At 44.0% G+C, this 23,973-nt stretch overlaps 1 protein-coding gene across 4 annotated transcripts in view; it reads left to right on the forward strand.

Annotated features, from left to right (window-relative positions):
- The window catches only part of EXD3 (exonuclease 3'-5' domain containing 3), a 584,821-nt gene that overhangs the window by 126,246 nt on the left and 434,602 nt on the right, over window positions 1–23,973 (forward strand). For 3 of the 4 annotated variants that reach the window (XM_074974168.1, XM_074974170.1, XM_074974169.1), the window contains exons 4-5: window positions 17,629–17,693; window positions 22,817–22,987. In XM_074974168.1, coding sequence (XP_074830269.1) covers window positions 17,629–17,693; window positions 22,817–22,987 — 236 coding nt within the window. The remainder of the gene's footprint in view (window positions 1–17,628; window positions 17,694–22,816; window positions 22,988–23,973) is intronic. The other variant, XM_074974172.1, reaches the window with a different exon arrangement.

The raw sequence follows: 23,973 nt of genomic DNA on the forward strand, positions 1-23,973 counted from the left end.
TTCTATAATTGTGTTTTTCTGTTGTAGTTTTGTGTCCTGTGAAACCATGATTAATGAAATAAAGAAATATTTACTAATATTGTGATTAGGCTGACTTGCCTATATTCTTAGATTATCAGAGAGGCAACAAGGCTCAGCAAGACACAGCACTGCTGAGGTTAGATGAGCGTCTGGATATTTGGATAGCCCATCTCTTAAACAAATAGCCCCATCTGTTATTTCAGAAATGTAATCCCCCATCCCACTCGTCCCTCCGTCAACATTATCATTCAAGGGGCATCTGCAGCAAGAGAAAAGTCCCCCCCCCCACTTTTTTTTTCTATCGCTTAAAAAATATAATTGGAAAAAGTCACTAAACTGAGAGTTAAAATAAGTAAAAATTGTATTGCTATGTTCTTGGTGGGGGTTTATGAAGTGGGTTTTGGAAAGTGTAGTGCCTTTAAAAAAGACTTCTTAGTGGGACTTTTTTTTGGTAAGGTTGTTGCCTTATGTAAAAAAAGATGAGTTTATAATGAAAAGATTAAAGGTGTTTTTAGGGTAAAAAAATTTTTTCCAGAAAAGATTAGTTTTGCCTTCAAATGTGTGTTTTTAACAGCTTAGTCTTTATAAAAAGCTTCTCCTTTGACTCGCTCTCCAATATTTTCTTCCCTTTTAGCCCTTCCGTCTTTTACTGCAGTTCTGTTTGCCTTCCTCATGCTGTCTTTGTTTTACCCTTTTGTCGTCCCCCCCAGCCTTTACCCCTTTTTTCTCTCCCCTTTGCTCCATTCCCTTTCCACCCTCACCCTTTTGTCTCCCAGTCTCTGTCTCCAAATTCCGACTTCTCCTAGGTCTTTACCATCATCTTGTCAACATGACAGACTCTTAGAGGCATTGCAGAATGTACTGATCACGTGAAGGGTTGTTTTTGGCTCATGGCCACCATTCGTTTCTGAGGAGTTTCTCTGAATGTCTCAAATTTTTCTCCAGAGAAATTCAGTAAGAAACACTAGATCTGCTTAATCCCGAGCTTGGAAGTAACAACACAGTTAGCAAACGGAGGGGGTCTTCCTTTATTAGGTACTTCTGGCTTCACTTCATCCTCAAGCTCCGTCTCCAACTTCAGAAACAACTTTCGAACTGTGGTAGATGTCACAACACTTGTCATTTAGAAAGTTGTAGCTGGAGACTGAGCCTAAGGATGGAGTGGAGCCAGAAATACCTAATAAAGAAGGATCCCTCCGTTTGCTAACCATGTTGTTACTTCATTTTCTTTTCTTATTGCTCTGATCCAGTTAATGTCAGCATAGTTATATATTTTAGAAAGGCATACTTGTCTTATTGGGTTTCAGGGAGAGAAGCTTAAGAAATAAGAACTGCTCTTGGTAACAAAAGATTGTAAATTCTAATATTTTTGTTAAAAAGGTTTGTTGCTTCTGAAAGTAAGTAATCACTCATTTTGTATGATTTCATCCTGTGTGTGTGTGTGTGTGTTCTGCAGTTCATTATAAACATTCCAGGGGTGAGGAACAGCTATTCCGTACAATTCAAACTTACCAGGCTCCTAGTAACTAGCCTCTACTGACTTTGGGGAATTTGGAAAATATTCCTTTAAAAATATCTGAAATTCACACTGGCAATCTGTTATACATACATTAGGTGGTTATTACATTATAGACAGCTGGAGGTCTCCAACTTTTTGGAGTGTGGGCTACATCTTAGTAGAAAGACCGTCCCAGAGACCATCTCCTCTTCCGTTCCTGAGTGCGTAGACAACCTCCTTTTCTATCCCATTGTGCAAGCCGGTCTCCATATTGGAAGAGAAGGTTCAAGGTTTGGAGCAACAGGTATCGACCCTGCGTTGCATAAGAGAAACTGAAGATTTCCTGGACAGACGTCAGGATATGCTTCTATGGGCATAATGTTCTGAAGATTCAGAGCAGGCTGCGCAGCGGGGACAGGAGGACGGTGAAGAAATTTAGCAGCATGTGACCTCCAGAAGAAGAAAGGGGAGCGTCCATGTACCAGCAACGCAGATACAGGTAGGTAACCGTTTTCATGTTCTCTCCACAGGTACTAATGCGGAGAGTGGACTAGATGATACATCTGAGGGAAGGGAACAGAAGGAGACTCCGCCGATTGGAAGGCATGAGATGCACTGTCCTAGAGTTGGGGGTTCCACGACCACCGCTCCCAAGAGAAGGAGGCGGGTGGTGGTGGTCGGGGACTCTCTCTCCGGGGGGACTGAGTCATCTATCTGCCGCCCCGACCGGGAAAACCGAGAAGTCTGCTGCTTGCCAGTAGCTAGGATTCACGATGTGACGGAGAGACTGCCGAGACTCATCAAGCCCTCGGATCGCTACCCCTTCCTGCCTCTCCACGTGGGCACCAGTCATACTGCCAAGAATGACCTTGAGTGGATCACTGCGGACTACGTGGCTCTGGGAAGAAGGATAAAGGAGTTTGAGGCGCAAGTGGTGTTCTCGTCCATCCTCCCCGTGGAAGGAAAAGGCCTGGGTAGAGACCGTCGAATCGTGGAAGTCAACGAATGGTTACGCAGGTGGTGTCAGAGAGAAGGCTTTGGATTCTTTGACCATGGGATGGTGTTCCAAGAAGGAGGAGTGCTCGGCAGAGACGTGCTCCACCTAATGAAGAGAGGGAAGAGCATCTTCGCAAGCAGGCTGGCTAACTTAGTGAGGAGGGCTTTAAACTAGGTTCACCGGGGGAAGGAGACCAATGCCCTGCGGTAAGTGGGGAAGTGGGATACTGGGACGAAGCTGGAGCACGCGAGAGGGCAGGGGTCCTGCCTCATACTGAGAAAGAGGGACAATCAGTGAGTTATCTCAAGTGCCTATATAGAATGCAAGAAGCCTGGGAAACAAGCAGGGAGAACTGGAAGTCTTGGTACAGTCAAGGAATTATGATGTGATTGGAATAACAGAGACTTGGTGGGATAACTCACATGACTGGAGTACTGTCATGGATGGATATAAACTGTTGAGGAAGGACAGGCAGGGCAGAAAAGGTGGGGGAGTTGCACTGTATGTAAGAGAGCAGTATGACTGCTCAGAGCTCAAGTATGAAACTGCAGAAAAACCTGAGTGTCTCTGGATTAAGTTTAGAAGTGTGAGCAACAAGGGTGAGGTCGTGGTGGGAGTCTGCTATAGACCACCGGACCAGGGGGATGAAGTGGACGAGGCTTTCTTCCGGCAACTCACGGAAGTTACTAGATCGCAGGCCCTGGTTCACATGGGAGACTTCAATCACCCTGATATCTGCTGGGAGAGCAATACAGCAGTGCACAGACAATCCAAGACGTTTTTGGAAAGGGTAGGGGACAATTTCCTGGTGCAAGTGCTGGAGGATCCAACTAGGGGCAGCGCTCTTCTTGACTTGCTGCTCACAAACCGGGAAGAATTAATAGGGGAAGCTAAAGTGGATGGGAACCTGAGAGGCAGTGACCATGAGATGGTTGAGTTCAGGATCCTGACACAGGGAAGAAAGTAGAGCAGCAGAATACGGACCCTGGACTTCAGAAAACCAGACTTTGACTCCCTCAGGGAACTGATGGGCAGGATCCCCTGGGAGAATAACATGAGGGGGCAAGGAATCCAGGAGAGCTGGCTGTATTTTAAAGAATCTTTATTGAGATTACAGGGATAAACCATCCTGATGTGTAGAAAGAACAGTAAATATGGCAGGCGACCAGCTTGGCTTAACAGTGAAATCCTTGCTGATCTTGAACAGAAAAAAGAAGCTGACAAGAAGTGGAAGATTGGGCAAATGACCAGGGAAGAGTATAAAAATATTGCTCGGGGATGCAGGAGTGAAATCAGGAAGGCCAAATCACACCTGGAGTTGCAGCTAGCAAGAGATGTTAAGAGTAACAAGAAGGGTTTCTTCAGGTATGTTAGCAACAAGAAGAAAGTCAAGGAAAGTGTTGGCCCCTTACTGAATGATGGAGGCAACCAAGTGACAGAGGATGTGGAAAAAGGTAATGTAGTCAATGCTTTTTTTGCCTCTGTCTTCATGAACAAGGTCAGCTCCCAGACTACTGCACTGGGCAGCACAGCATGGGGAGGAGGTGACCAGCCCTCTATGGAAAAAGAAGTGGTTCAGGACTATTTAGAAAAGCTGGATGAGCACAAGTCCATGGGGCCGGATGCACTGCATCCGAGAGTGCTAAAGGAGTTGGCGGATGTGATTGCAGAGCCATTGGCCATTATCTTTGAAAACTCATGGCGATCGGGGAAGGTCCCGGACGACTGGAAAAAGGCTAATGTAGTGCCCATCTTTAAAAAAGGGAAGAAGGAGGATCCTGGGAACTACAGGCCAGTCAGCCTCACCTCAGTCCCTGGAAAAATCATGGAGCAGGTCCTCAAGGAATCAATTCTGAAGCACTTAGAGGAGAGGAAAGTGATCAGGAAGAGTCAGCATGGATTCACCAAGGGCTAGTCATGCCTGACTAATCTAATTGCCTTCTATGATGAGATAACTGGTTCTGTGGATGAGGGGAAAGCGGTGGACGTGTTGTTCCTTGACTTTAGCAAAGCTTTTGACACGGTCTCCCACAGTATTCTTGCCAGCAAGTTAAAGAAGTATGGACTGGATGAATGGACTATAAGGTGGATAGAAAGTTGGCTAGATTGTCGGGCTCAACGGGTAGTGATCAGTGGCTCCATGTCTAGTTGGCAGCCAGTATCAAGTGGAGTGCGCGAAGGGTTGGTCCTGGGGCCGGTTTTGTTCAATATCTTCATTAATGATCTGGAGGATGGTGTGGATTGCACCCTCAGCAAGTTTGCACCCTCAGCAAGTATTAACTAGGAGGAGAGGTAGATACGCTGGAGGGTAGGGATAGGATACAGAGGACCCTAGACAAATTAGAGGATTGGGCCAAAAGAAATCTGATGAGGTTCAACAAGGACAAGTGCAGAGTCCTGCACTTAGGACGGAAGACCCCCATGCACCGCTACAGACTAGGGACCGAATGGCTCGGCAGCAGTTCTGCAGAAAAGGACCTAGGGGTTACAGTGGACGAGAAGCTGGATATGAGTCAACAGTGTGCCCTTGTTGCCAAGAAGGCCAATGGCATTTTGGGCTGTATAAGTAAGGGCATTGCCAGCAGATCGAGGGACGTGATCGTTCCCCTCTATGCGACATTGGTGAGGCCTCATCTGGAGTACTGTGTCCAGTTTTGCACCCCACACTACAAGAAGGATGTGGAAAAATTGGAAAACGTCCAGCGGAGGGCAACCAAAGTGATTCGGGGACTGGAACACATGACTTCTGAGGAGAGGCTGAGGGAACTGGGATTGTTTAGTCTACGGAAGAGAAGAATGAGGGGGGATTTGATAGCAGCTTTCAGCTACTTGAAAGGGGGTTCCAAAGAGGATGGCTCTAGACTGTTCTCAGTGGTAGCAGATGACAGAACAAGGAGTAATGGTCTCAAGTTGCAGTGGGGGAGGTTTAGGTTGGATATTAGGAAAAACTTTTTCACTAGGAGGGTGGTGAAGCACTGGAATGCGTTACCTAGGGAGGTGGTGGAACCTCCTTCCTTAGATATTTTTAAGGTCAGGCTTGAGAAAGCCCTGGCTGGGATGATTTAGTTGGGGATTGGTCCTTCTTTGAGCAGGGGGTTGGACTAGATGACCTCCTGAGGTCCCTTCCAACCCTGATATTCTATGATTCTATCTATATAACACCCTGTCAGGATTTCCTCTCCTCTCTGAACTCTGGGGTACAGATGTGGGGACCTGCATGAAAGCACCCCTAAGCTTATTTGTACCAGCTTAGGTTAAAAACTTCCCAAGGCACAAATTCTTTCCTTGTCCTTGGATGGTATTGCTGCCACCACCAAGTGTTTCATTCAAAGATTGAGGAAAAGCACCACTTGGAGTTCCTATTTCCCAAAAATATCCCCCCAAGCCACTTCACACCCTTTTCCTGGGGAGGCTTGAGAATAATATATCAACCAGTTGCCTTTAATAAAAGGACAGACCAGACCCTTTCTTTAGGACACTAAAATCAATCAGGTTCCTAAAAGAAGAACTTTATTATAAAGAAAAAATTTAAAAGCAGCACTGCTGTAAAATCAGAATGGAAGGTAATTTTACAGGGTAATAAAAGATTTAAAACACAGAGGATTCGTCTCTAGGCTCAACTTCAAAGTTACAAAAACAGGAATAAACTCCCTCTTAGCACAGGGAAAATTCACAGGCTAAAACAAAAGATAATCTAGCGCATTTCCTTGCTATTACTTACAATTTTTGTAATCGGAGATGCTTATTTCAGGTAGGGTTTTAGGAGATGGTTCTTCCTGCCCTGGTCCTTCTCTGTCCATGAGAGAACAACAAAGAGAAACAAACAAAACCTTCCCCCACAGATTTGAAAGTATCTTCTTCCCTTATTGGTCCTTTTGGTCAGGTGCCAACAAGGTTATTTGAGCTCCTTAACCCCTTGCAGATTAAGGAGGGATTTTATGCCACCCATAGCTGTATGTTTATGACACACCCCCAAGGCCATGAACCTATTGATGTATTTTTAGCTGTGGGGAGAAGGTGTGGGAGGAGTTGGGGTCGCTGAGGGAGAGGCAGTTTTTGAAACTTCCCAAACATCAGAGAAGGGGGTGGGAGAGGATAGAATCATAGAGTATCAGGGTTGGAAGAGACCACAGGAGGTCATCTGGTCCAATCCCCTGCTCAAAGCAGGACCATCGTAACCAAACTGCTATGAGAACTGGTGGTGCTGTTTGTGGAAATAAAGAGGAAACAGTATGGTTCCAGGAAGAATCACACTGTCTTGGGCCTCGAGAAGGGACCAGAAGGCTAATGGAGTCCCTCCTTGCAGAGTGAACTTTCAAATAAGAACAGTTGGAGAACTTGAGTCTCCTTGTGTACTCCAAGGGTGTGGCTCTGCAGAGGCAATACACTCCTTATGCTCTAGTTCAGTGTTTATCAACCTTTTTGATGCCAGGGACCAGCTTGCTGCCTTCCTAAACTGTGTCAGGGAGATCTCAGGGACCAGTGCTGGTCCACAGACAGCTCTTTGAGAAACACTGACCTATTTCAAAATGGAGTTCTTTTGAGGAAGTTCTATGGTCTGTGTTATACAGATCAAACTAGATGATCACAGCGGTCCCATCGAGCCTTGGAATCTCTGAGCATGACTGTGACGGGGTGTACCTACCCTGCACTGGTTCAGCAGGGGTTAATCATATTCTGAGGGCTAAGAAGGCCATGCCCCTTGTCCCTGCTGGGCATGCTCCAGCTCTAACCAGGGAGTAGCTCAGCTCAGTTTGGGCTGACTGCTGAAGGGAACAGAGTTGCATTGCAGACTTCTGCGGAGGGACTGCTGGCACTCACGGGTGCAGAAGCCAGCCGGGATGCGGCTCCAACTGACCACCAGCCACCTGATGCCACAGTCAGAGGAGAGAGCGTGGAACCCCTGAGACTACCAGCCGTGCAAGAACTGGTAGGAAGTAGCCCCAGGGGATTAAGCATTGATCTGGTTGAGGTACAGGGCTTTGACTCAGTGTGTTTCAGAATGAGACCCGCTGACTCGGTGGCAGATAATCCCGCAGCAGACAGGGCCTGGGCTGGGATCTGGTGGAGTAATGAGGGCCTAAGTCCCCCTACCTAGCTTGCTGCCCACCCCTGGGTGGCAGCCCACCCCACTCTGTGGCTTAGGCCACACTGCCATGCCATGGAGGGCGATTTTATTGACTCTAGCCACTAGATGACACTGCCCTGCCACAAAAGGGCAGTCCTGTTGACTCAGGCCACTAGGCCACACTGCCCTGCCACAAAAGGGTGGTCCTATTGACTCCAGCCACTAGGCAGCATTGGCCTGCCACAAAAGGGTAGTCCCATTGACTTAAGCCACTAGACAACACTGCCTTGCCATGAAAGGCTAGTCCCATTGACTCCAGCCACCAGGCCGCATTGCATTACCTAGAAGGGTGGTCCTAGTGACTCGGGCCACGCTGCCCAAAACCAAAGGGCTGCTGCACAGTCTCTGAGCATTAGGCCACGCTACCCGAGGAGCCAGGGCTGCTGTGGCGACTTGGGAGACTAGGATATTTAGGTCTCCCAAGCTCTACTTTAATTCCCTCACAAACTGACATCCCCTGTACAGGTGGACCTACCCTGCGACAATGACAATTTCATGCTAGTAACTTTCCTTGCTGTATTACTCATCTTTATGATAGAGTTTATCATTGCTTTGGAGCGCTGTCTCTTCCATTACCTCCTGATGTGTTTATTTTTTGATCACTATAAAAAATGTTCATATTCAAAAATGTTCAATGTTGGAAACCTGTATTTTTATTTTGTTTATATTTTTACAGTAGCTTACCACACCAACTCTTGTACACAACTACGCCACATGATGCCATGTTATATTCAGTGAAGTGCTTTGTGAGTTGTCTATTCAAGATAGTGAATAGAATGGAAATATTAAAAGAAAAAATGACTGTACAGTTGTAGAAAATCAATAGTGGCGATTTTAGCTATACTGTTGTATCAGCATAAATACAAAATAAGCAGGGGTTGCATTGCACTGTGAATAAAGTAGGAAATGTGATCCTGGCACTGTTTGGAAAGTATGTGGAAATTATGGCTATACCATTAGATGTCATTTAAAACACATGTTCTTAGGAGGAGAATGCATAGTTGATTGATCTGAAGGAGACGGAATGATAGTAATGAAAAACCTGCTTCTCAATGCTGTAGATTGTCCTAAATTCTGATGGGCTAAACCATTGCCATTCAGAGACTGAATTCCGCCTACTTCTATTGCTTATTCTGATTTACTGATTGCTTGGCCCCATTCCTTTCTTCTGCAGCCAGAGAAGCTTTAAACCAGAAGAGGGTTATGTTAGTTGGCCATAAGTCTGATTTTTAATTGGATGCCTCTACTGCTGAAGCATGATAAATTTTGCAAAAGGAATTGGAAAAAGCAGCACTGAATCCCCAGTTCTCAGGAACATGTTTCAGGGCTGTTGGACAGTGGGTGGTCTCTTTCCTTTGAGCTTCTAACTGTTTTCTGAGGGATTTCCCCATTTAGCTCCTACATTACTCGGGGACTCCTCATGCTCATACTGAAGCTGACAGAGGGTTAAATGAGTCTTTTGGGAGGCAGTGAGTGTTCAGCACAAAGCAAGGAGGGTCTGGCAGGATCCAACAATACTGTAGTAATAGGACTCTAACTTTAAAAATCAATGAATGAGCTAAACGATCCTTTGGCTAGGTAACCATAATCTCTAATTGGTATGTATTTCCATTCCACTAGCTAGTCAGCATGTTGGCAGTGCTTTTTCTTTTTCCTACAGTAAAACCCAGTAGTAATGAGTTGTTTAATAAGCCTCCTATAAAGCACCAGGAGAGTTGCACTCCCTTCTGTATACTTCTATCTGGGTATTTGTACATTCATCTTTTCTCCAGTCTCTCAAATTATCCAAAATTCATCTACTGCTTGTTTTTCCTCTCCTCTTAATGTCTGCTTTCTCTTAGTGAGCTCTTAAATGCAGTTATGATGCAGGGCTTCAAAATGTATATTGTGAAGTATAATGCTAGTTCTTATAAAATTGCCCAAATATTTTAAAAATGTCTTGCTTCAGGTGTTTGTTACATGTGTTTTTATGAATGAGTGTATAATTACAAAGAAAGTATGGAATTCACAATGGCAAGAGCAGTTTCCTGTAAAAACATGTTCACAAGCTCAAAGAATCCCTTTACACAGTGCAGTAAGGATGGAGAGGCTAATTATTCCAACCAGTATGTGGTGAAGTTGGAAGTTTCTTTATGTAAGATGTGTACATGAAGAATATTCAAGGCTGAAAACTTTAAGGTTGTAAATATCTATCTGTTGCTTATGGAGGAACTTTGTATCTTTTTTTTTTTTTATCCCCAATGTTAGTCTGAAAATTCAAAGCTAGTTACCTTAAAAAACAATATCTGATAATCAGAAAAGATAGAAATTTATCTTTAATGTCACCCAAACAATTTCAAGTTGGTCCCTGAACCCACTAACCTTCCACTTTATGTATCCAGCGTACCTTGCGTGTCAGGATACAAATGTTTTGTTGAGGGACTGTTGACAAATCAGGTTTTGATAAAGGCTTCAGTAAATCTAAACTGTTTATTACTTTGCATGTGGAATCAAGGCAGTTGAGACCATGGCTTTGGTTTTGTACATTTGTGTCTGTGATATGAGTGTGATTGCCCGCAACCCTGCACCTCCAACTTGTAAGCTACTTATTTGTTGAGTTCTTAGCTCCAGATATGCTGCATACATGTATGTACAGCTTAACAGTATGATATTTAAATATTTGCAACCCTCTTTTCTTTTGCAGAATTGTCCCAAATGATCATTCTGATGCACTGAAGATGTTCATTGAGGATAGGCTTGTTTCCTGGGTTTTAGTATTATTTTAGGCAAAAACCATAAGGGGAAAGTTAAAATTGTTTATGACCTAATTGATGGGTGGATTTGGTTTGAAAATCATTATATTTATTATCTGCCTCTTGTTAGACATGGTAATAAAGACTTAATTTTTAAAAAATGAAAGCCCGCCCATTTTTCAGGCTAGAGATGTGAGTTAACAGTGCCTTAGAGAAGGCCTGAGCATTGGCAAATAGAACTTGACCTTTACCAGCTATAAAGTGCAGCTGTAATTGACTGGTTGATGCAATCCTAAATTTCAATCACATTATCTTCTTTCTCTTACTTTCAGTTTCTTTTAATTAGTTGACCATAATTCTTCCAGGTCTCAGGCTGTATGGCATTTATTGGTTCTTGACACAAAGAAAAAACACGGAGAGATTTTTCACTGGTGAATTTCTTCTTTGGGGGTTGAAGTCTCATTTTCCCCTGCAAGATACACGAGTGGCTTTGGTTAGAAAATGGATTTCTGTTGCCAGTACATTTCAGTAAAATTTTGAGATGGCACACGACCAAACCATCATTTTACTTCAGCAGCCTGTGTGTGCCAGTTTTGTCATGATCACAATGTGTTCTGAATGATCTATGCAAAAAGAAAAAAGAGAATGAATAGAAAGAAGTTTCTGGCTTTCCTGAGAGGCACTTTTCCAACTTAAAAATATAAACCCTGTGGTTTTCATGGTTTTTAAATGCAACCGCAGACATTGAGAACTGGGAAAGACTGGATTTACAGTGACCCCCTTTTATTACTGGACAAAGGAAGAGGGTTTATTTTCTTAATTAAAAATGTTAAATGTTATTGAATTACTGTAAAAACAATTATTAAAACATGAATTTAGTGTTTGGGGAAGGGGCCAGAGGGGAAGTCAGGTTTTTGCGCCTGCAATGAGCAGGTGCAGAATATGCTTCTTTCCCAGGGCTCCACCAGGGTATTTCTGCGGGACCTCTTCTAGGGCTCAGAGCTTCTGGACCACCCTCCGAGCTTGGCACTTCTGTGGAGCCTGCTAATGAGGATGAAGATCAGTGCCCATTGTAGTGATTGTTTATGTGATATTGATGTCTCTGCTTTGCCTTGGGAAGTAGAGTAGATCGCCAATCCAGGGCACTCTGAGACTTTTCACCACAAACTCATGGTCTCACTGGCTACACTGGACTTTGCTCCCCACTATTCTCTTTGGCATGCATGTTTTGGAGGCTAAGAGTGCAGCTCTCCCACACCATCTTCACACCTATTTGTTGTGGGTCCATCCCTGTGTCGTTAGTTTATCTAATTCAGGACTTGAAAAATCCACTTGCCAGTAGTTATTGGGGAGCTTTCCATAGCAAGCCATCAGTTTCTCTTGAATATAACTTTTATCTGAAAAATATCTAGTCTGGTTGGAAAGAAACCTGAGGCGACGCAGGTTCTTCTTCCTGAACCTGCAGACAGCCAGCTCCTATGCTGCTGCTCCCCTTGTGCTGCTCACAGCACACAGCAGAATGAAACTGACAAGACCCTGCATGGGCAGTTATTGACAACCCTGTGGTAGCAGCACTATTGACACTGTTCTGTCAAGAATAGTGTTGATTTCATGCTGCTGCTTGTGAAATCTAAGGGCTGCTGCAGGGATAGGCACTAGAGATAATCTCAGCGGAGAAGGGCCAAACCATGGCGGGAGAGGGAAAATATTGAAGACATCTTTCCACCCCTCACAGCAGCCAGAGGGATGGGGGAGAGACCTCCATCTTGCCCCCAGAGGTTCTGGTTGGGGAAGAGGAGACAGACAGTGCCTCCTCCCTTCCAGTAGCCAGAGAAGGTAAGAACTTCAAATTTATATCATGTTTCCTAGCCAAATGTAAGAGGACATTGGCCCTTTACTAAAACTCACGGGTTTTTTTTGGTTGTCTAGCTCCCAGTACCAAAAGAAAGGGGAAGTGTCAATGGGAAATCAGGACCCTGATACTGACAGTACCCAGGAATAATGGGGAGAGGCCAATGCTCCATGTCAGCCTGATTGACAGGGTGGGCAGGCTAACGAGGGAGTCCGGAGGCAAGAGGGGTCCCATCCTCCAGGAGCAGAGCTGTGCCAGCCAGAGAACCAGAGAAGCAGCCCAGGGAGCATGTCAGTGCTGGGAGCAGAGCCACAGAAACAGCCCAGAGAGCAGACCTTTGCTGGGAGCAGAGCTGTAGCAACCAGAGCCAGAGGGGCCAGAGTAGTAGCCCAGGAGGCTAGAGGCAGAGCAGCAGCAGTGCTGAGGCACAGTGGAGGTGGAGCTGGAGCTGTCCAGAGCTGGATATGGTGAGCAGCTGGGGAGAGTGAGGGGGGACCCTGGGCAGCGGGCCCAGCATAGGGAGATGCTCCCAGCCAACAGGCCTTGCAGGCCAGACTTGGAGGGGGATTGTAACCCTGATGGGGGGCTGACGCTGGGAAGAAGGGTCCTGCCACCTAGAGCCTGAGGGCATTTGGCCACCGCCAGAGCAAGTGTCTGACCTGCAGCATCCCTGCAGCACAGCCAGGGCTTGGACAGGGGCCTCGGCCGGGGGAGAGACAGATTGTGAACTGCCATGATGTTCCAGAGATGCTGGTTGTGACGTCCCCAGGCCAGAGAGTGGGGTGATGGGTTTTCCTTTTACCTTTCCCGTTTTTCCTTATTTTTAAACTGATTGCTGTTTAATAAATTGTATTTGCTTTGAACTGTATGGAACGATCAGTGGGTCAGGGAAGCATCCAGAGCACAGAGAGCACCCCGGAGTGGGGACACCCTAGCCCCTGTCCTGCATGACCACAACAAGGTGGGGGGTCGAGCCCCCCAGGCATCCTGGGCCCAGCCTTGTTGGGGTTACGAGGACTCTGCCACACAGGAGAGTGGGAGGGAGCCCTCAAGGTCAGACAGGCCTCTGGGTAAAGGGAGCGGGAGCGAGGATTCAGATCCTTTCGCTAGCCCATTCCACCGGGGTAGTGTATAAGCCAGGAAAGTTCCCCACAGTAGCGGGACCATTCCCCCACTTACACAAAGTCTGGTAGGACAGATAAGGGTGTCCAAGCAGAGTTCAATACAAACTCCAGCACCCTCTCCCCTTTCCTTGTGAACATTGCAGTGGAGCTGGGCAGCAAAGGGTGTTGCCTCTGAGCTTCATTTGTGCCCTCCCACCCCACAAATCCGTCTTTTTGTCTGTCACTGGGTTGTAGATGTTATATTCACCGAACCTTGATTGAATGTTCTCATAGACATCCCCAAGTCTGCATGAGGTTGTAGAAGGGAGAGGAGGGGACTGCTGCTGAGAATTAGGATTTGTGTAGTGTACTTACTATTTCTATATATGATTCCTTGTTCAGTGGAATCTTGGATGTAGACAAGGGGCCTGCAGTGAGCTGGAGTGTGGTTGCTTTCCAAGGGAGAAACTGTAGTTTTGTTTCATTCTCACTATTGTGCTCTCCCACATACACACACCCTGTAAGTGTATCGCTTTGTCCGATCCCACTCCCCACTTTCTTTCCTATCCAATTTGCCTTGCTTATGCCCTCTCTCCCATTGTTTTCCTCTGTTCTCCCACCAGACCTTCCCGCGGCAAGAGAGACTGCGGCAGCCGGTGCTAGCCTCCACTGCCACCTCTCTTTTTCTCTGCCAGCAGTGTGGGAAGACAGGAAAGACAAGGAGAAGTAGCCTGGCTGCCTGGAACTGTGTCTTGACAGCAGCCCCGGACAGCCAGGAGAACATAAGAACGGCCATATTGGGTCAGAACAATGGTCCATCTAGCCCAGTATCCTGTCTCCCAATAATGGCCAATGCCAGGTGCTTCAGAGGGAATGCAGAGACGAAGACAATTTTGGTGATCCATCCCTGGTCGTCCAGTCACAGCTTCTGGCAGTTGGAGCATAGGGTTATATCCCTGATCATCGTGGCTAATAGCCATTATCCTCCATGAACTTATCTAATTTTTTCAAAGGAGGAGTAACTGCTGGGAAGATCTTACAGTCTGCTGAATGTGTGGGTTCTACCAGGGCTGTGGAAATGCAGGAGCAGGATAGACAGGGAGGGAGCAAATGTGGGAGTGATAGCTTACTTGTCTGTTGTATACATCCCATTGAAAATTCTTTAATTGTTTTTGAAGTTGGTTTGCACTTGTGATTGCATTGTAGCATTTATCCTACATCTGAGGAGATGAGCATATGTTTTTCAGAAGAGCTGGTGACAGTGCTGTGTCACTGGAAGTCGACTGGAACGACTATTTGCATTGCTACTGTTCTATCCTTGTATTCAAGCAGTCATGAGATTTGGGTGGGATTTTGCTTCAACTGTGGAAAGATTTGGGGGGGGGGGTCACCAAAGAAGGAACTTGTTTTGATGACAGAGGTCTAGAAAGCTTGTAACAGGTTTAACTGTTGGCCTTATGCAAAGTCATAACTCTTAGTTTCTCTGTATGATCCCAAAGCGTTCCACACATTAATAATGGTTCAGATTTGCAATGAATTCTGTTGAACACGTTGGGCTATATATTGACTTTTCACATGGGCACACCTCCCCTTTGAAATCAATAGGAGAGGGTTATGTGTTTGTGTGTGTAAAAGATGCATTTTTATTCTTGCAAAAGTCAGTGGCTCAACAATGGTTGTGGAGCTTGACTTTTCCAATGATGATGTAAAATATTATGCAATGAATTGTAAACATCAAGTCAAGCTGATTGTGGTATTTCCTAGAGGGAACCGCATGGTAGAAATACCTGAACAAGTGATACAATGCTTTCGGTTCAACGTGCAATCAACTGGCTTCTTACAATATTCTATAATTATCACACTTTATAATGTAGCCGAGTTGAGGCAAAAGTTTTTGCACTTGAGGTTGCTTTTCTGTTAGCCGAAGTGGGATACTAAGATACAAGTTTTCCCACATTTCGAAGTCAGTTATTTAGGTTTTATATATAGCATACAGAGGGTAGTTTAATTGTGTCTCTTTTTCAAGTTTATTTAATTAACCAAAAAGAGAACAGGGGTACTTGTGGCACCTTAGAGACTAACAAATTTATTAGAGCATAAGCTTTCATGAGCTACAGCCCATTTCATCGGATGCATAGAATGGAACATATAGTAATATATATATATACACACATACAGATAAGTTGGAAGTTACCATACAAACTGTGAGAGGCTAATTAGTTAAGAAAAGGAGGACTTGTGGCACCTTAGAGACTAACAAATTTATTTGAGCATAAGCATCCGATGAAGTGAGCTGTAGCTCACGAAAGCTTATGCTCAAATAAATTTGTTAGTCTCTAAGGTGCCACAAGTCCTCCTTTTCTTTTTGCGGATACAGACTAACACGGCTGCTACTCTGAAACCTGTAATTAGTTAAGATGAGCTATTATCAGCAGGAGAAAAAAACTTTTGTAGTGATCATCAAGATGGGCCATTTAGACAGTTGACAAGAAGGTGTGAGGATACTTAACTTAAGGGAATAGATTCAATATGTGTAATGACCCAGCCACTCCCAGTCTCTGTTCAAACCAAATCTGACATCAGGAATCATAACATTCAAAAACCGGTAGGAGAACACTTCAACCTCTCTGGCCACTCAGTAAAAGATTTAAGGGTGGCAATTTTGCAACAGAAAAGCTTCAAAAACAGACTCTAGCGAGAAACTGCTGTGCTTGAATTAATATGCAAACTAGATACCATTAACTTGGGTTTGAATAGAGACTGGGAGTGGCTGGGTCATTACACATATTGAATCTATTCCCTTAAGTTAAGTATCCTCACATCTTCTTGTCAACTGTCTAAATGGGCCATCTTGATGATCACTACAAAAGTTTTTTTCTCCTGCTGATAATAGCTCATCTTAACTAATTAGCCTTTCACAGTTTGTATGGTAACTTCCAACTTATCTGTGTGTGTGTGTGTGTGTGTATATATATATATTACATTACTGTATGTTCCATTCTATGCATCTGATGAAGTGGGCTGTAGCCCATGAAAGCGTATGCTCCAATAAATTTGTTAGTCTTTAAGGTGCCACGAGTACTCCTGTTCTTTTTGCGGATACAGACTAACACGGCTGCTACTCTGAAACCTGTTAATTAACCAAGAGGCCTGAGCCTATTTTCAATGACTACATTCTGGACTTCACAGTTTAGCAAAAAATTCCCCAGTAACATGTTCTCATTGGTGCAAAATTGAGTAAGAATATTCTTATGAAACATGCAGAGACCAATATTGAGAATTGTATTGCCTTTTAAATTAAATATGCCTAAATGTTGATGGCTCCAGGAACCCCATTTTGACTGGTTTGATGCATAATAAGGGATTTTAATTTAAATTTTCAAGTAGTTACAAAATCTACTTTTAAAACTTTCTGATGACACTTTTTGTCAAGAAAGCTTAAAAAGTTGCTGTGATTATTGGTTTGGTTTGTAAAAGCAGTGGAAAAGCCCAGATGACGTTCCCGTAATTTTAGTCGGCATCACATTTGTGGGTTTTGAGTATATCATCCTCTGTCATCCTCCAATAAATTATGCCTTGCCAGGATCACCATAAACTCTGGGCCTAATCTAATAACACAAACAAGTATAGCTGAAGAACAGCAGCCTGGCAATTACTGCCAACTGACAGAGTGTCTCCTACAATTACTAAGGCGGCCTCCAAACAAATTCACCCACTCCTGTCTCTCATCTGAGTGCTGGGATGAGGTCCAAGCCCAGGTCTATTCCATCTATTCCAGTGAAAGTTTCAGAAAGCATTGATAATCCTTTCTAAACCAAGCAGGAAACTAACTCTTCTAGTACTGAGCTTATGCTCAAATAAATTGGTTAGTCTCTAAGGTGCCACAAGTACTCCTTTTCTTGGTACTGTACAGTTTTTTATTTCAAAAATGGGAGAGATCAGTGCAGTCATATTTGCTGAAGAATGGTGACACGATTTCGTTGTAAATACACTCCGAGAGCTTTGCACTGAATAAGCGTTTACATGTGTGTGGGTGTTTAGTTAAAGCTATGCATGGATGATGTCTGTTGTGGTTTTGTTAGGCTTCCAGAGTGAGGGATTTTAGCACTTTAATCCTGAATGACAGTTGGAAGGTTGGTGGTTTCAAACAGTGGCATGGAGGGGCCTATTTCTCTTCAGCAGAACAGTGCCCCAGTGTATCTGGACTGCCTGTACAGAAGCACTAAATCTGTTTTGTTTTGTTTTTCTCCCATATCCCTCTCTTTCTCCCTTCTCCCCCTTCCTCCCTCCTCTCCAGGCCAGGACTCACTCCTATTGCTGAAAACTCTTCAGTCCCTCTGGACAAAGAAAGAGATGAACAAGGTAAGGCTGTATAGTGAACCTCCCCTTCACACTGGAGCTAATAACGGTATGCAAAACATGTCCAGCCTCAAAGCCCTTGGGTCAGACCCACAATTCTTCATGATGGCTTTCAATTCCAATACATAGGGGAAGGACCTACGGATCTGCAGTGTGAAGGGAAAATAAAAGGCAGCCTTGTCCAATGTGCAGCAGTCGTGGGACGCACATACAAGGGCTGCAGTAGACAGGCTGAGTTGTTTAAAAAAAAAAATCAAAGTTATCTTTTATTTTAAACATTTTTTGTCCAATTAATGTAGAGAGTAAGAAATCTGAAGATGTGAAGTACCCTGTCATCCTTATGCCTGGCAAGGAGAGTGTTGAAATCTCCTGCACATCTACTCATAGGGGGTGGGGGCGCTTTGCTAAGTGGATAAATATTTAAGCCTTCATAGTTCATGATGTCTTTTCATTTTTGATTTTTGGAGCAGTGTGCTGCGATTTGGCTGGACAGTGTCTCTGTGAAATTATTGATATATTTTTAAACAGCCCTATGTTTTCTAGGTGCCATGTATAGATTTCTCCACAGGAATGATACATACTTCATCTAAATTTGGGAACTCAGGAAATTAACAAAAAAATTAGACATACCTGGTTGCTGTTTAGCTTCCCGTGCTTAGCAGTCTCTGCTCTGCAGCCAGGTTAATAGCAGAAATGTTTTCCTGAAATACTTGGGAACTTGCACAATATGATATCGTTGTGTGGAATATATCCAGTCGACTGTGCTAGTGTGCCCAAAGGGCCCTCGCCTACGTGCTACATCCTAGGGGTCGGAATTGCTCGGTCATCACACTTGATTGGTGCATTTAGACCTTCCAGCTCTTCTGGCTTGCGGTCCCCCAGCCTTAGTAATTGAACAGCTGGAAATACAACGATCGAGAGGTATCTTTTTGAATCATCAATTACTGACACAGACTAGAGCTCAACAGTTCTGAAGACGGGGGCTTTCTATCAAGTTATGCTAGAGAAAGAGGAAAACATTAATTGTTAGGGTTTGAGGACAGGTCATTCCACCAGAACAACAACAGGGAAAAATAATCATCAAAATCTATACACTGTGCAAACTGGAATTTGGGTGGATTGCAAACCAAAATATTATGAAAAAGCCTCCCATTAAAGTGTCCTGGGCAGACTGTACCACATCTTTTTTGTAACTTAAGGGTCTCCATGGCTCATCCCAGCCTACATAACTTATTCAGCAAGTCTCTCAGACTGCATCATCCCAGGAATGCAAGTGATTTCAGGTTATTTGCTGTGAACTGCTCCTGAATTACGCCAAAGGAAGACAGACCCCCTTACAGACTAAATGTTCATCATACACGTGTGGGCTCATGACAAGCATGCACAGCCACATGGATCCCACTCACTACACTGCCATATCTCTACATCTGCCAATGCAGATGAGCCACTTCTCTTTGAAACTGAAAGATGGGCCTCCAGACCAGTAGAAAGGTCATTTGTATAGATGAGGCAGGAGACGGGGAAGCATGGCAATGACGATGAGGGGTAAAATGATTCAGTGATTCTAATGGGGGGACTGTACTCTTGATGTCTGCACTGACATATGACAGACAGACACACACACTTTTCTCTCTCAGCTGTCATCAGGTTGCTGCCACGCAACGGTACTAATCAGTTTTTTGGGACATTTCCTACCTTCAGATACACAGTTGTGTCCCGTGTTGATGCCAAGGGGAACTTCATGCATTCATTTGAGAACAGAATAAGGCCCTGAATTTCTAACCACTCACCCCACCCCTATCTACCATTTGACATCATCACTGTTCCAGACAAAATAATTTGAAGCAAAGTGACCCTAACCTTGAATTAACAATAAATGAGTAAAGTTAAAGATTAGATATATTGATTTCACCAAGGCACCTATTGCTTCAACCGGGCACAGGGTGCGGTGGCTTATGTATGTGATTCCTGTCAATGCTAAAGAGAGTTAATCACTTCCATTAACCTCCCCCACCTCTCCACCCCTTGAACACTGATTGAAAAATAGATCTCTACCTTAGGCTAGGACCCCAATTCTGGGGTTTTAGAGACTTCAATGATTTGTACATAGAAGAGAAATAAACTTAATTTTTGAGTAATCCATCGGGATTAGCAGAAGGTTCTTTGCTTTTGTAACTCAGACTAATGGGCAAAAGAAAATAGACTGGACATCAGCAAAAGTTTCTTAACCATGAGATTTATTAGGCTGTGGAATAGTCTCCCAAGGCAGCCTTGTCACGTGAATCATTGCTAGACTTGCCATATAATTGCAAATGTACTTTAGGGAAGAATCCTGCACTGGCAGAGTGATGAGCATGGTGACCTAATAGGTATTTTCATCTCTGATTTCAGATGTTCATTCATGTACTACTTTCTGCACATTACATACAATTATAGAATCATAGATATCAGGGTTAGAAGGGACCTCAGGAGGTCATCTAGTCCAACCCCCTGCTCAAAGCAGGACCTAATCCCCAACTAAATCATCCCAGCCAGGGCTTTGTCAAGCCTGATCTTAAAAATCTCTAAGGAAGGAGATTCCACCACCTCCCTAGGTAACGCATTCCAGTGCTTCACCACCCTCCTAGTGAAAAAGGTTTTCCTAATATCCAACCTAAACCTCCCCCACTGCAACTTGAGACCATTACTCCTTGTTCTGTCATCTGTTAACACTGAGAACAGTCTAGATCCATCCTCTTTGGAACCCCCTATCAGGTAGTTGAAAGCAGCTATCAAATTCCCCCTCATTCTTCTCTTCTGCAGACTAAATAATCCCAGTTCCCTCAGCCTCTCCTCATAAATCATGTGCTCCAGCCCCCAAATAATTTTTGTTGCCCTCTGCTGGACGTTTTCCAATTTTTCCACATCCTTCTTATAGTGTGAGGCCCAAAACTGGACACAGTACTCCAGATGAGGCCTCACCAATGCCGAATAGAGGGGAATGATCACGTCCCTTGATCTGCTGGCAATGCCCCTACTTAACCATCCCAAAATGTCATTGGCTTTCTTGGCAACAAGGGCACACTGTTGACTCATATCCAGCTTCTCGTCCACCGTAACCCCTAGGTTCTTTTCTGCAGAACTGCTGCCTTGCCACTCGGTCCCTAGTCTGTAGCAGTGCATGAGATTCTTCCTTCCTAAGTGCAGGACTCTGCACTTGTCCTTGTTGAACCTCATCAGATTTCTTTTGGCCCAATCTTCTAATTTGTCATACCATTTATCACTCCCTTAGATCACTAGCAGACTTGAAAGAGAGATTTTCCCACTGCTTAGAATATCTGAGTGATCCTTAATCAAAAATCAATCCAGACATATTGTCATTGCTGTTCTTGCCAGTTTTGCAACTGTTCTGAGATATGTGTGTGTGAGTGAGGACTTGCTGTCTTATAAGGCCATTGTGTTCTGTGGTGAATCTTGCCAAAGCTCGGATTCTGACTCCAGCCAAGGAGATCCTGAGCTGGGTGGAGAAAGCTCTCATTCAATCTCAAATGTGCTGAAGTGGGGCTTTGAAAAAAGAGACCATTTATACATAGTGCAGTTTATTTTGCTAGTCGCTTTGTTTTCCTTTGGCTGTTGTGTCAGATATTTGTGGTTGACGTTCCACTGTAGCCTGGCTTCTCCTTCTGCTGAATTTTGCAGTGAGGTTAGAGTCCTGTGTTTGACATCACAATCTCTTGCCACAGGGAAATATACTTAGGGAGACTTAGTTTAGCAGACTTTTGTCTAAACACACATCTTTGTTAGTCATCAGTATTCTTCTTGATGCAGTTGATAACCCAGGAAAGAGAAACAGATTTATATTTGTTATAGTCTCAAGGTTTTCCCAACATGAAAGGGGATACAGAAAATTACTGGCAAATCACACTGTCTTCCAATACATATTTTAGATGAATAAAAAGGAAAAAAAAAACTGACTGGCATATTTTCTCTAGATGTTCTTTTGTTTTCCATGTCATTTTTCCGTCTTTTTTATACTGTTTCCATTGGAAACTGCAACTGGGATCATCATGTAGAATAAATTAGTAAAACTTGCTGCAAGCAGAAATCAACACCCTTCAGATTTTGCTTCTTAGCCAGAAAAAAGAGAGCAGCTGCTGTTACTGAATTCTTCTCTTCTGTCTCTGCTCTCCCCTTGCTCCATGCCAGTACATGCACCATGTGGTGAAAGGTATTTGTGGGGCTACTGAAGGATGCCACTTCTTCTCCCTGCCAACCCCCTGAGTTTCTTGGAAACTATCCTCTAATGTAAACATTATAAAGATATTGCCTAGTACTGATAATTTATCACTTAGACCAGGTGGGTAGTAAGTTGCCTATTAACATTCACAAAGTGAGCATTCAGTTCCTTAACTTTTTTAAACAGATCACCCTGAAATTCCTTAGATTTATAACATAAATTTTGTCCATGTTCCAAACTTTTCATCTTATAACTTTAATGAGATGTCCACTCTAAAATGGGAATGGTAGGCTAAACCAAATACCTCACCCTTCTTTGGAGAAGGGAAAATTGGATTTCAGATAAGGCTATTTGAGTTTTCAGCAAGTCTGATGGTAAATGTTTTATCCTGTATTTAAAACTTTAACTATTTTAGTCTCAGGGTTTTCCACTCTAATGTAAGGTGTTGCATAATTGTGATTGCAGTGGTTATGTGATGAATGTAAAGGTTTACAGTGCAGGAATGGAGAGTTGTTTTTTTTAATCTGTGTTCTTATCTGTAGGTATGTTAGAAGTGTAGATAATAGGGTTTGTAAACCTGCCTGCCTTTACTGTCGCCACTTCTCCAATAACACCCGCCTCCTCCAAATCCTAAGCCCCTTTGTCTGTCCTGCAGAGCAACTTCTCTGTCTTTATGGGATAATTAGTGTGGACAATTGCTGCTTTTCCCATTGGGTTTGAGGTGCAGTGGGCCATGAAGGAATCTGAAATGACATGAAAAGTCACTAGAAGCATGGATGGTGGTTGAATAGCAACAGTTACCTCTCTGAATAGATTTAATTAAATAATAATAAAAAATCTTTGTGTTAAGCTGGGGGAAGGGAGGATTCACTAATCTATTTGTACATGACAATGTGTTTTTGTATCTCAGCAGCTCAAGGAAGAAACCAGGCGGGGTTTTGCAGCTCTGGAAGACCCATTGGCAGGACTCCTGGACATGCTGGAGAGCAGCAGTGACTGGAAGGGGAAAGGGCAGTCCCTGGGGTATTACATCACCAATGAGTTGCAACTTTGGATAAAGGAACATCCTGCTGTTCAGCAGGTTAGAGAGAGAAAGAGACAGAGCCTGGAGAAAAGAGAGAGGGATATTCATGCTCCCAAACTGCCTCCCCCTCCTCCAATCACTTTATTCCATAGTCCAGTTTCCATTAGTGTACCCACAAGCATAATGTGACCTGCTGATGGAATTCATACTGAGGTAGCATGTTCCAGTGACGCTGGCCTGAAAGTGAAACAACACCAATGGTGCTAAAATATCTCTCCATTTCCTCCCACTGCCTAGAATTTCTGTCTCCCCAAATCAAGCTGCCTTGCTGGAATATGGACCTTTCAGTCTTTTCCCTGGCTGGAGGCTTTCCCATTGGAACCAACATCCCATAAGCCCAATCACTGTATGCTCTTCCAGTTTTGCACATAGAAGACAATTACTGTATGATTATGTAACTCTGGCAATGTGGTAGCAGCTTCTGTCACTCAGAGTGCTGAAAGTGGTAACAATATGAATCTTCCTGGTAGCTTGGGTGATCAAGCTGAAGTTGTAGGGTCATCAAAGTGGTAATTCATTCATTTCCTTGGGTTGCATTCTGATACCTTGAGATTTTTCCTTTCTCTATATTGCTCCCTGTGAACTTTAGGTGGTTTTGTCTTTGTATTGTTTCATTTTTCATTTTTTTTTTCAAACTGCCTGAGTTTGCGAGTTCAGCTTCTCCATTCAGAGCCCCAAGAACTCTATTTTCTGCCATTACAGTCTGTTGTAGTTGAATCAAACACAGGGTTGAGAGTCAAGAACTCCAAAGTTTTAATAGAATGATTATGTATGAAAGTATGTATTAGTAATTGTGTCATGACACCATCCTTTTGCCTCAGGGCCGCTCCAGGGCCTGGGAACAAGACTGGGAATAAAATTGAGTTCTCCACAGGCAACCCTTCCCTGCTATGCATGAGAGCTGGTGGATGCAAGCGCCACGAGGCTTGTTTCTACTGTGGGCACGTACCACAAAAGGAACCTCCTCTGTCCTGGTTTCTTAC

Source organism: Natator depressus, chromosome 16, assembly GCF_965152275.1.
Source record: "Natator depressus isolate rNatDep1 chromosome 16, rNatDep2.hap1, whole genome shotgun sequence".
Classification (NCBI taxonomy): Eukaryota; Metazoa; Chordata; order Testudines; family Cheloniidae; genus Natator; species Natator depressus.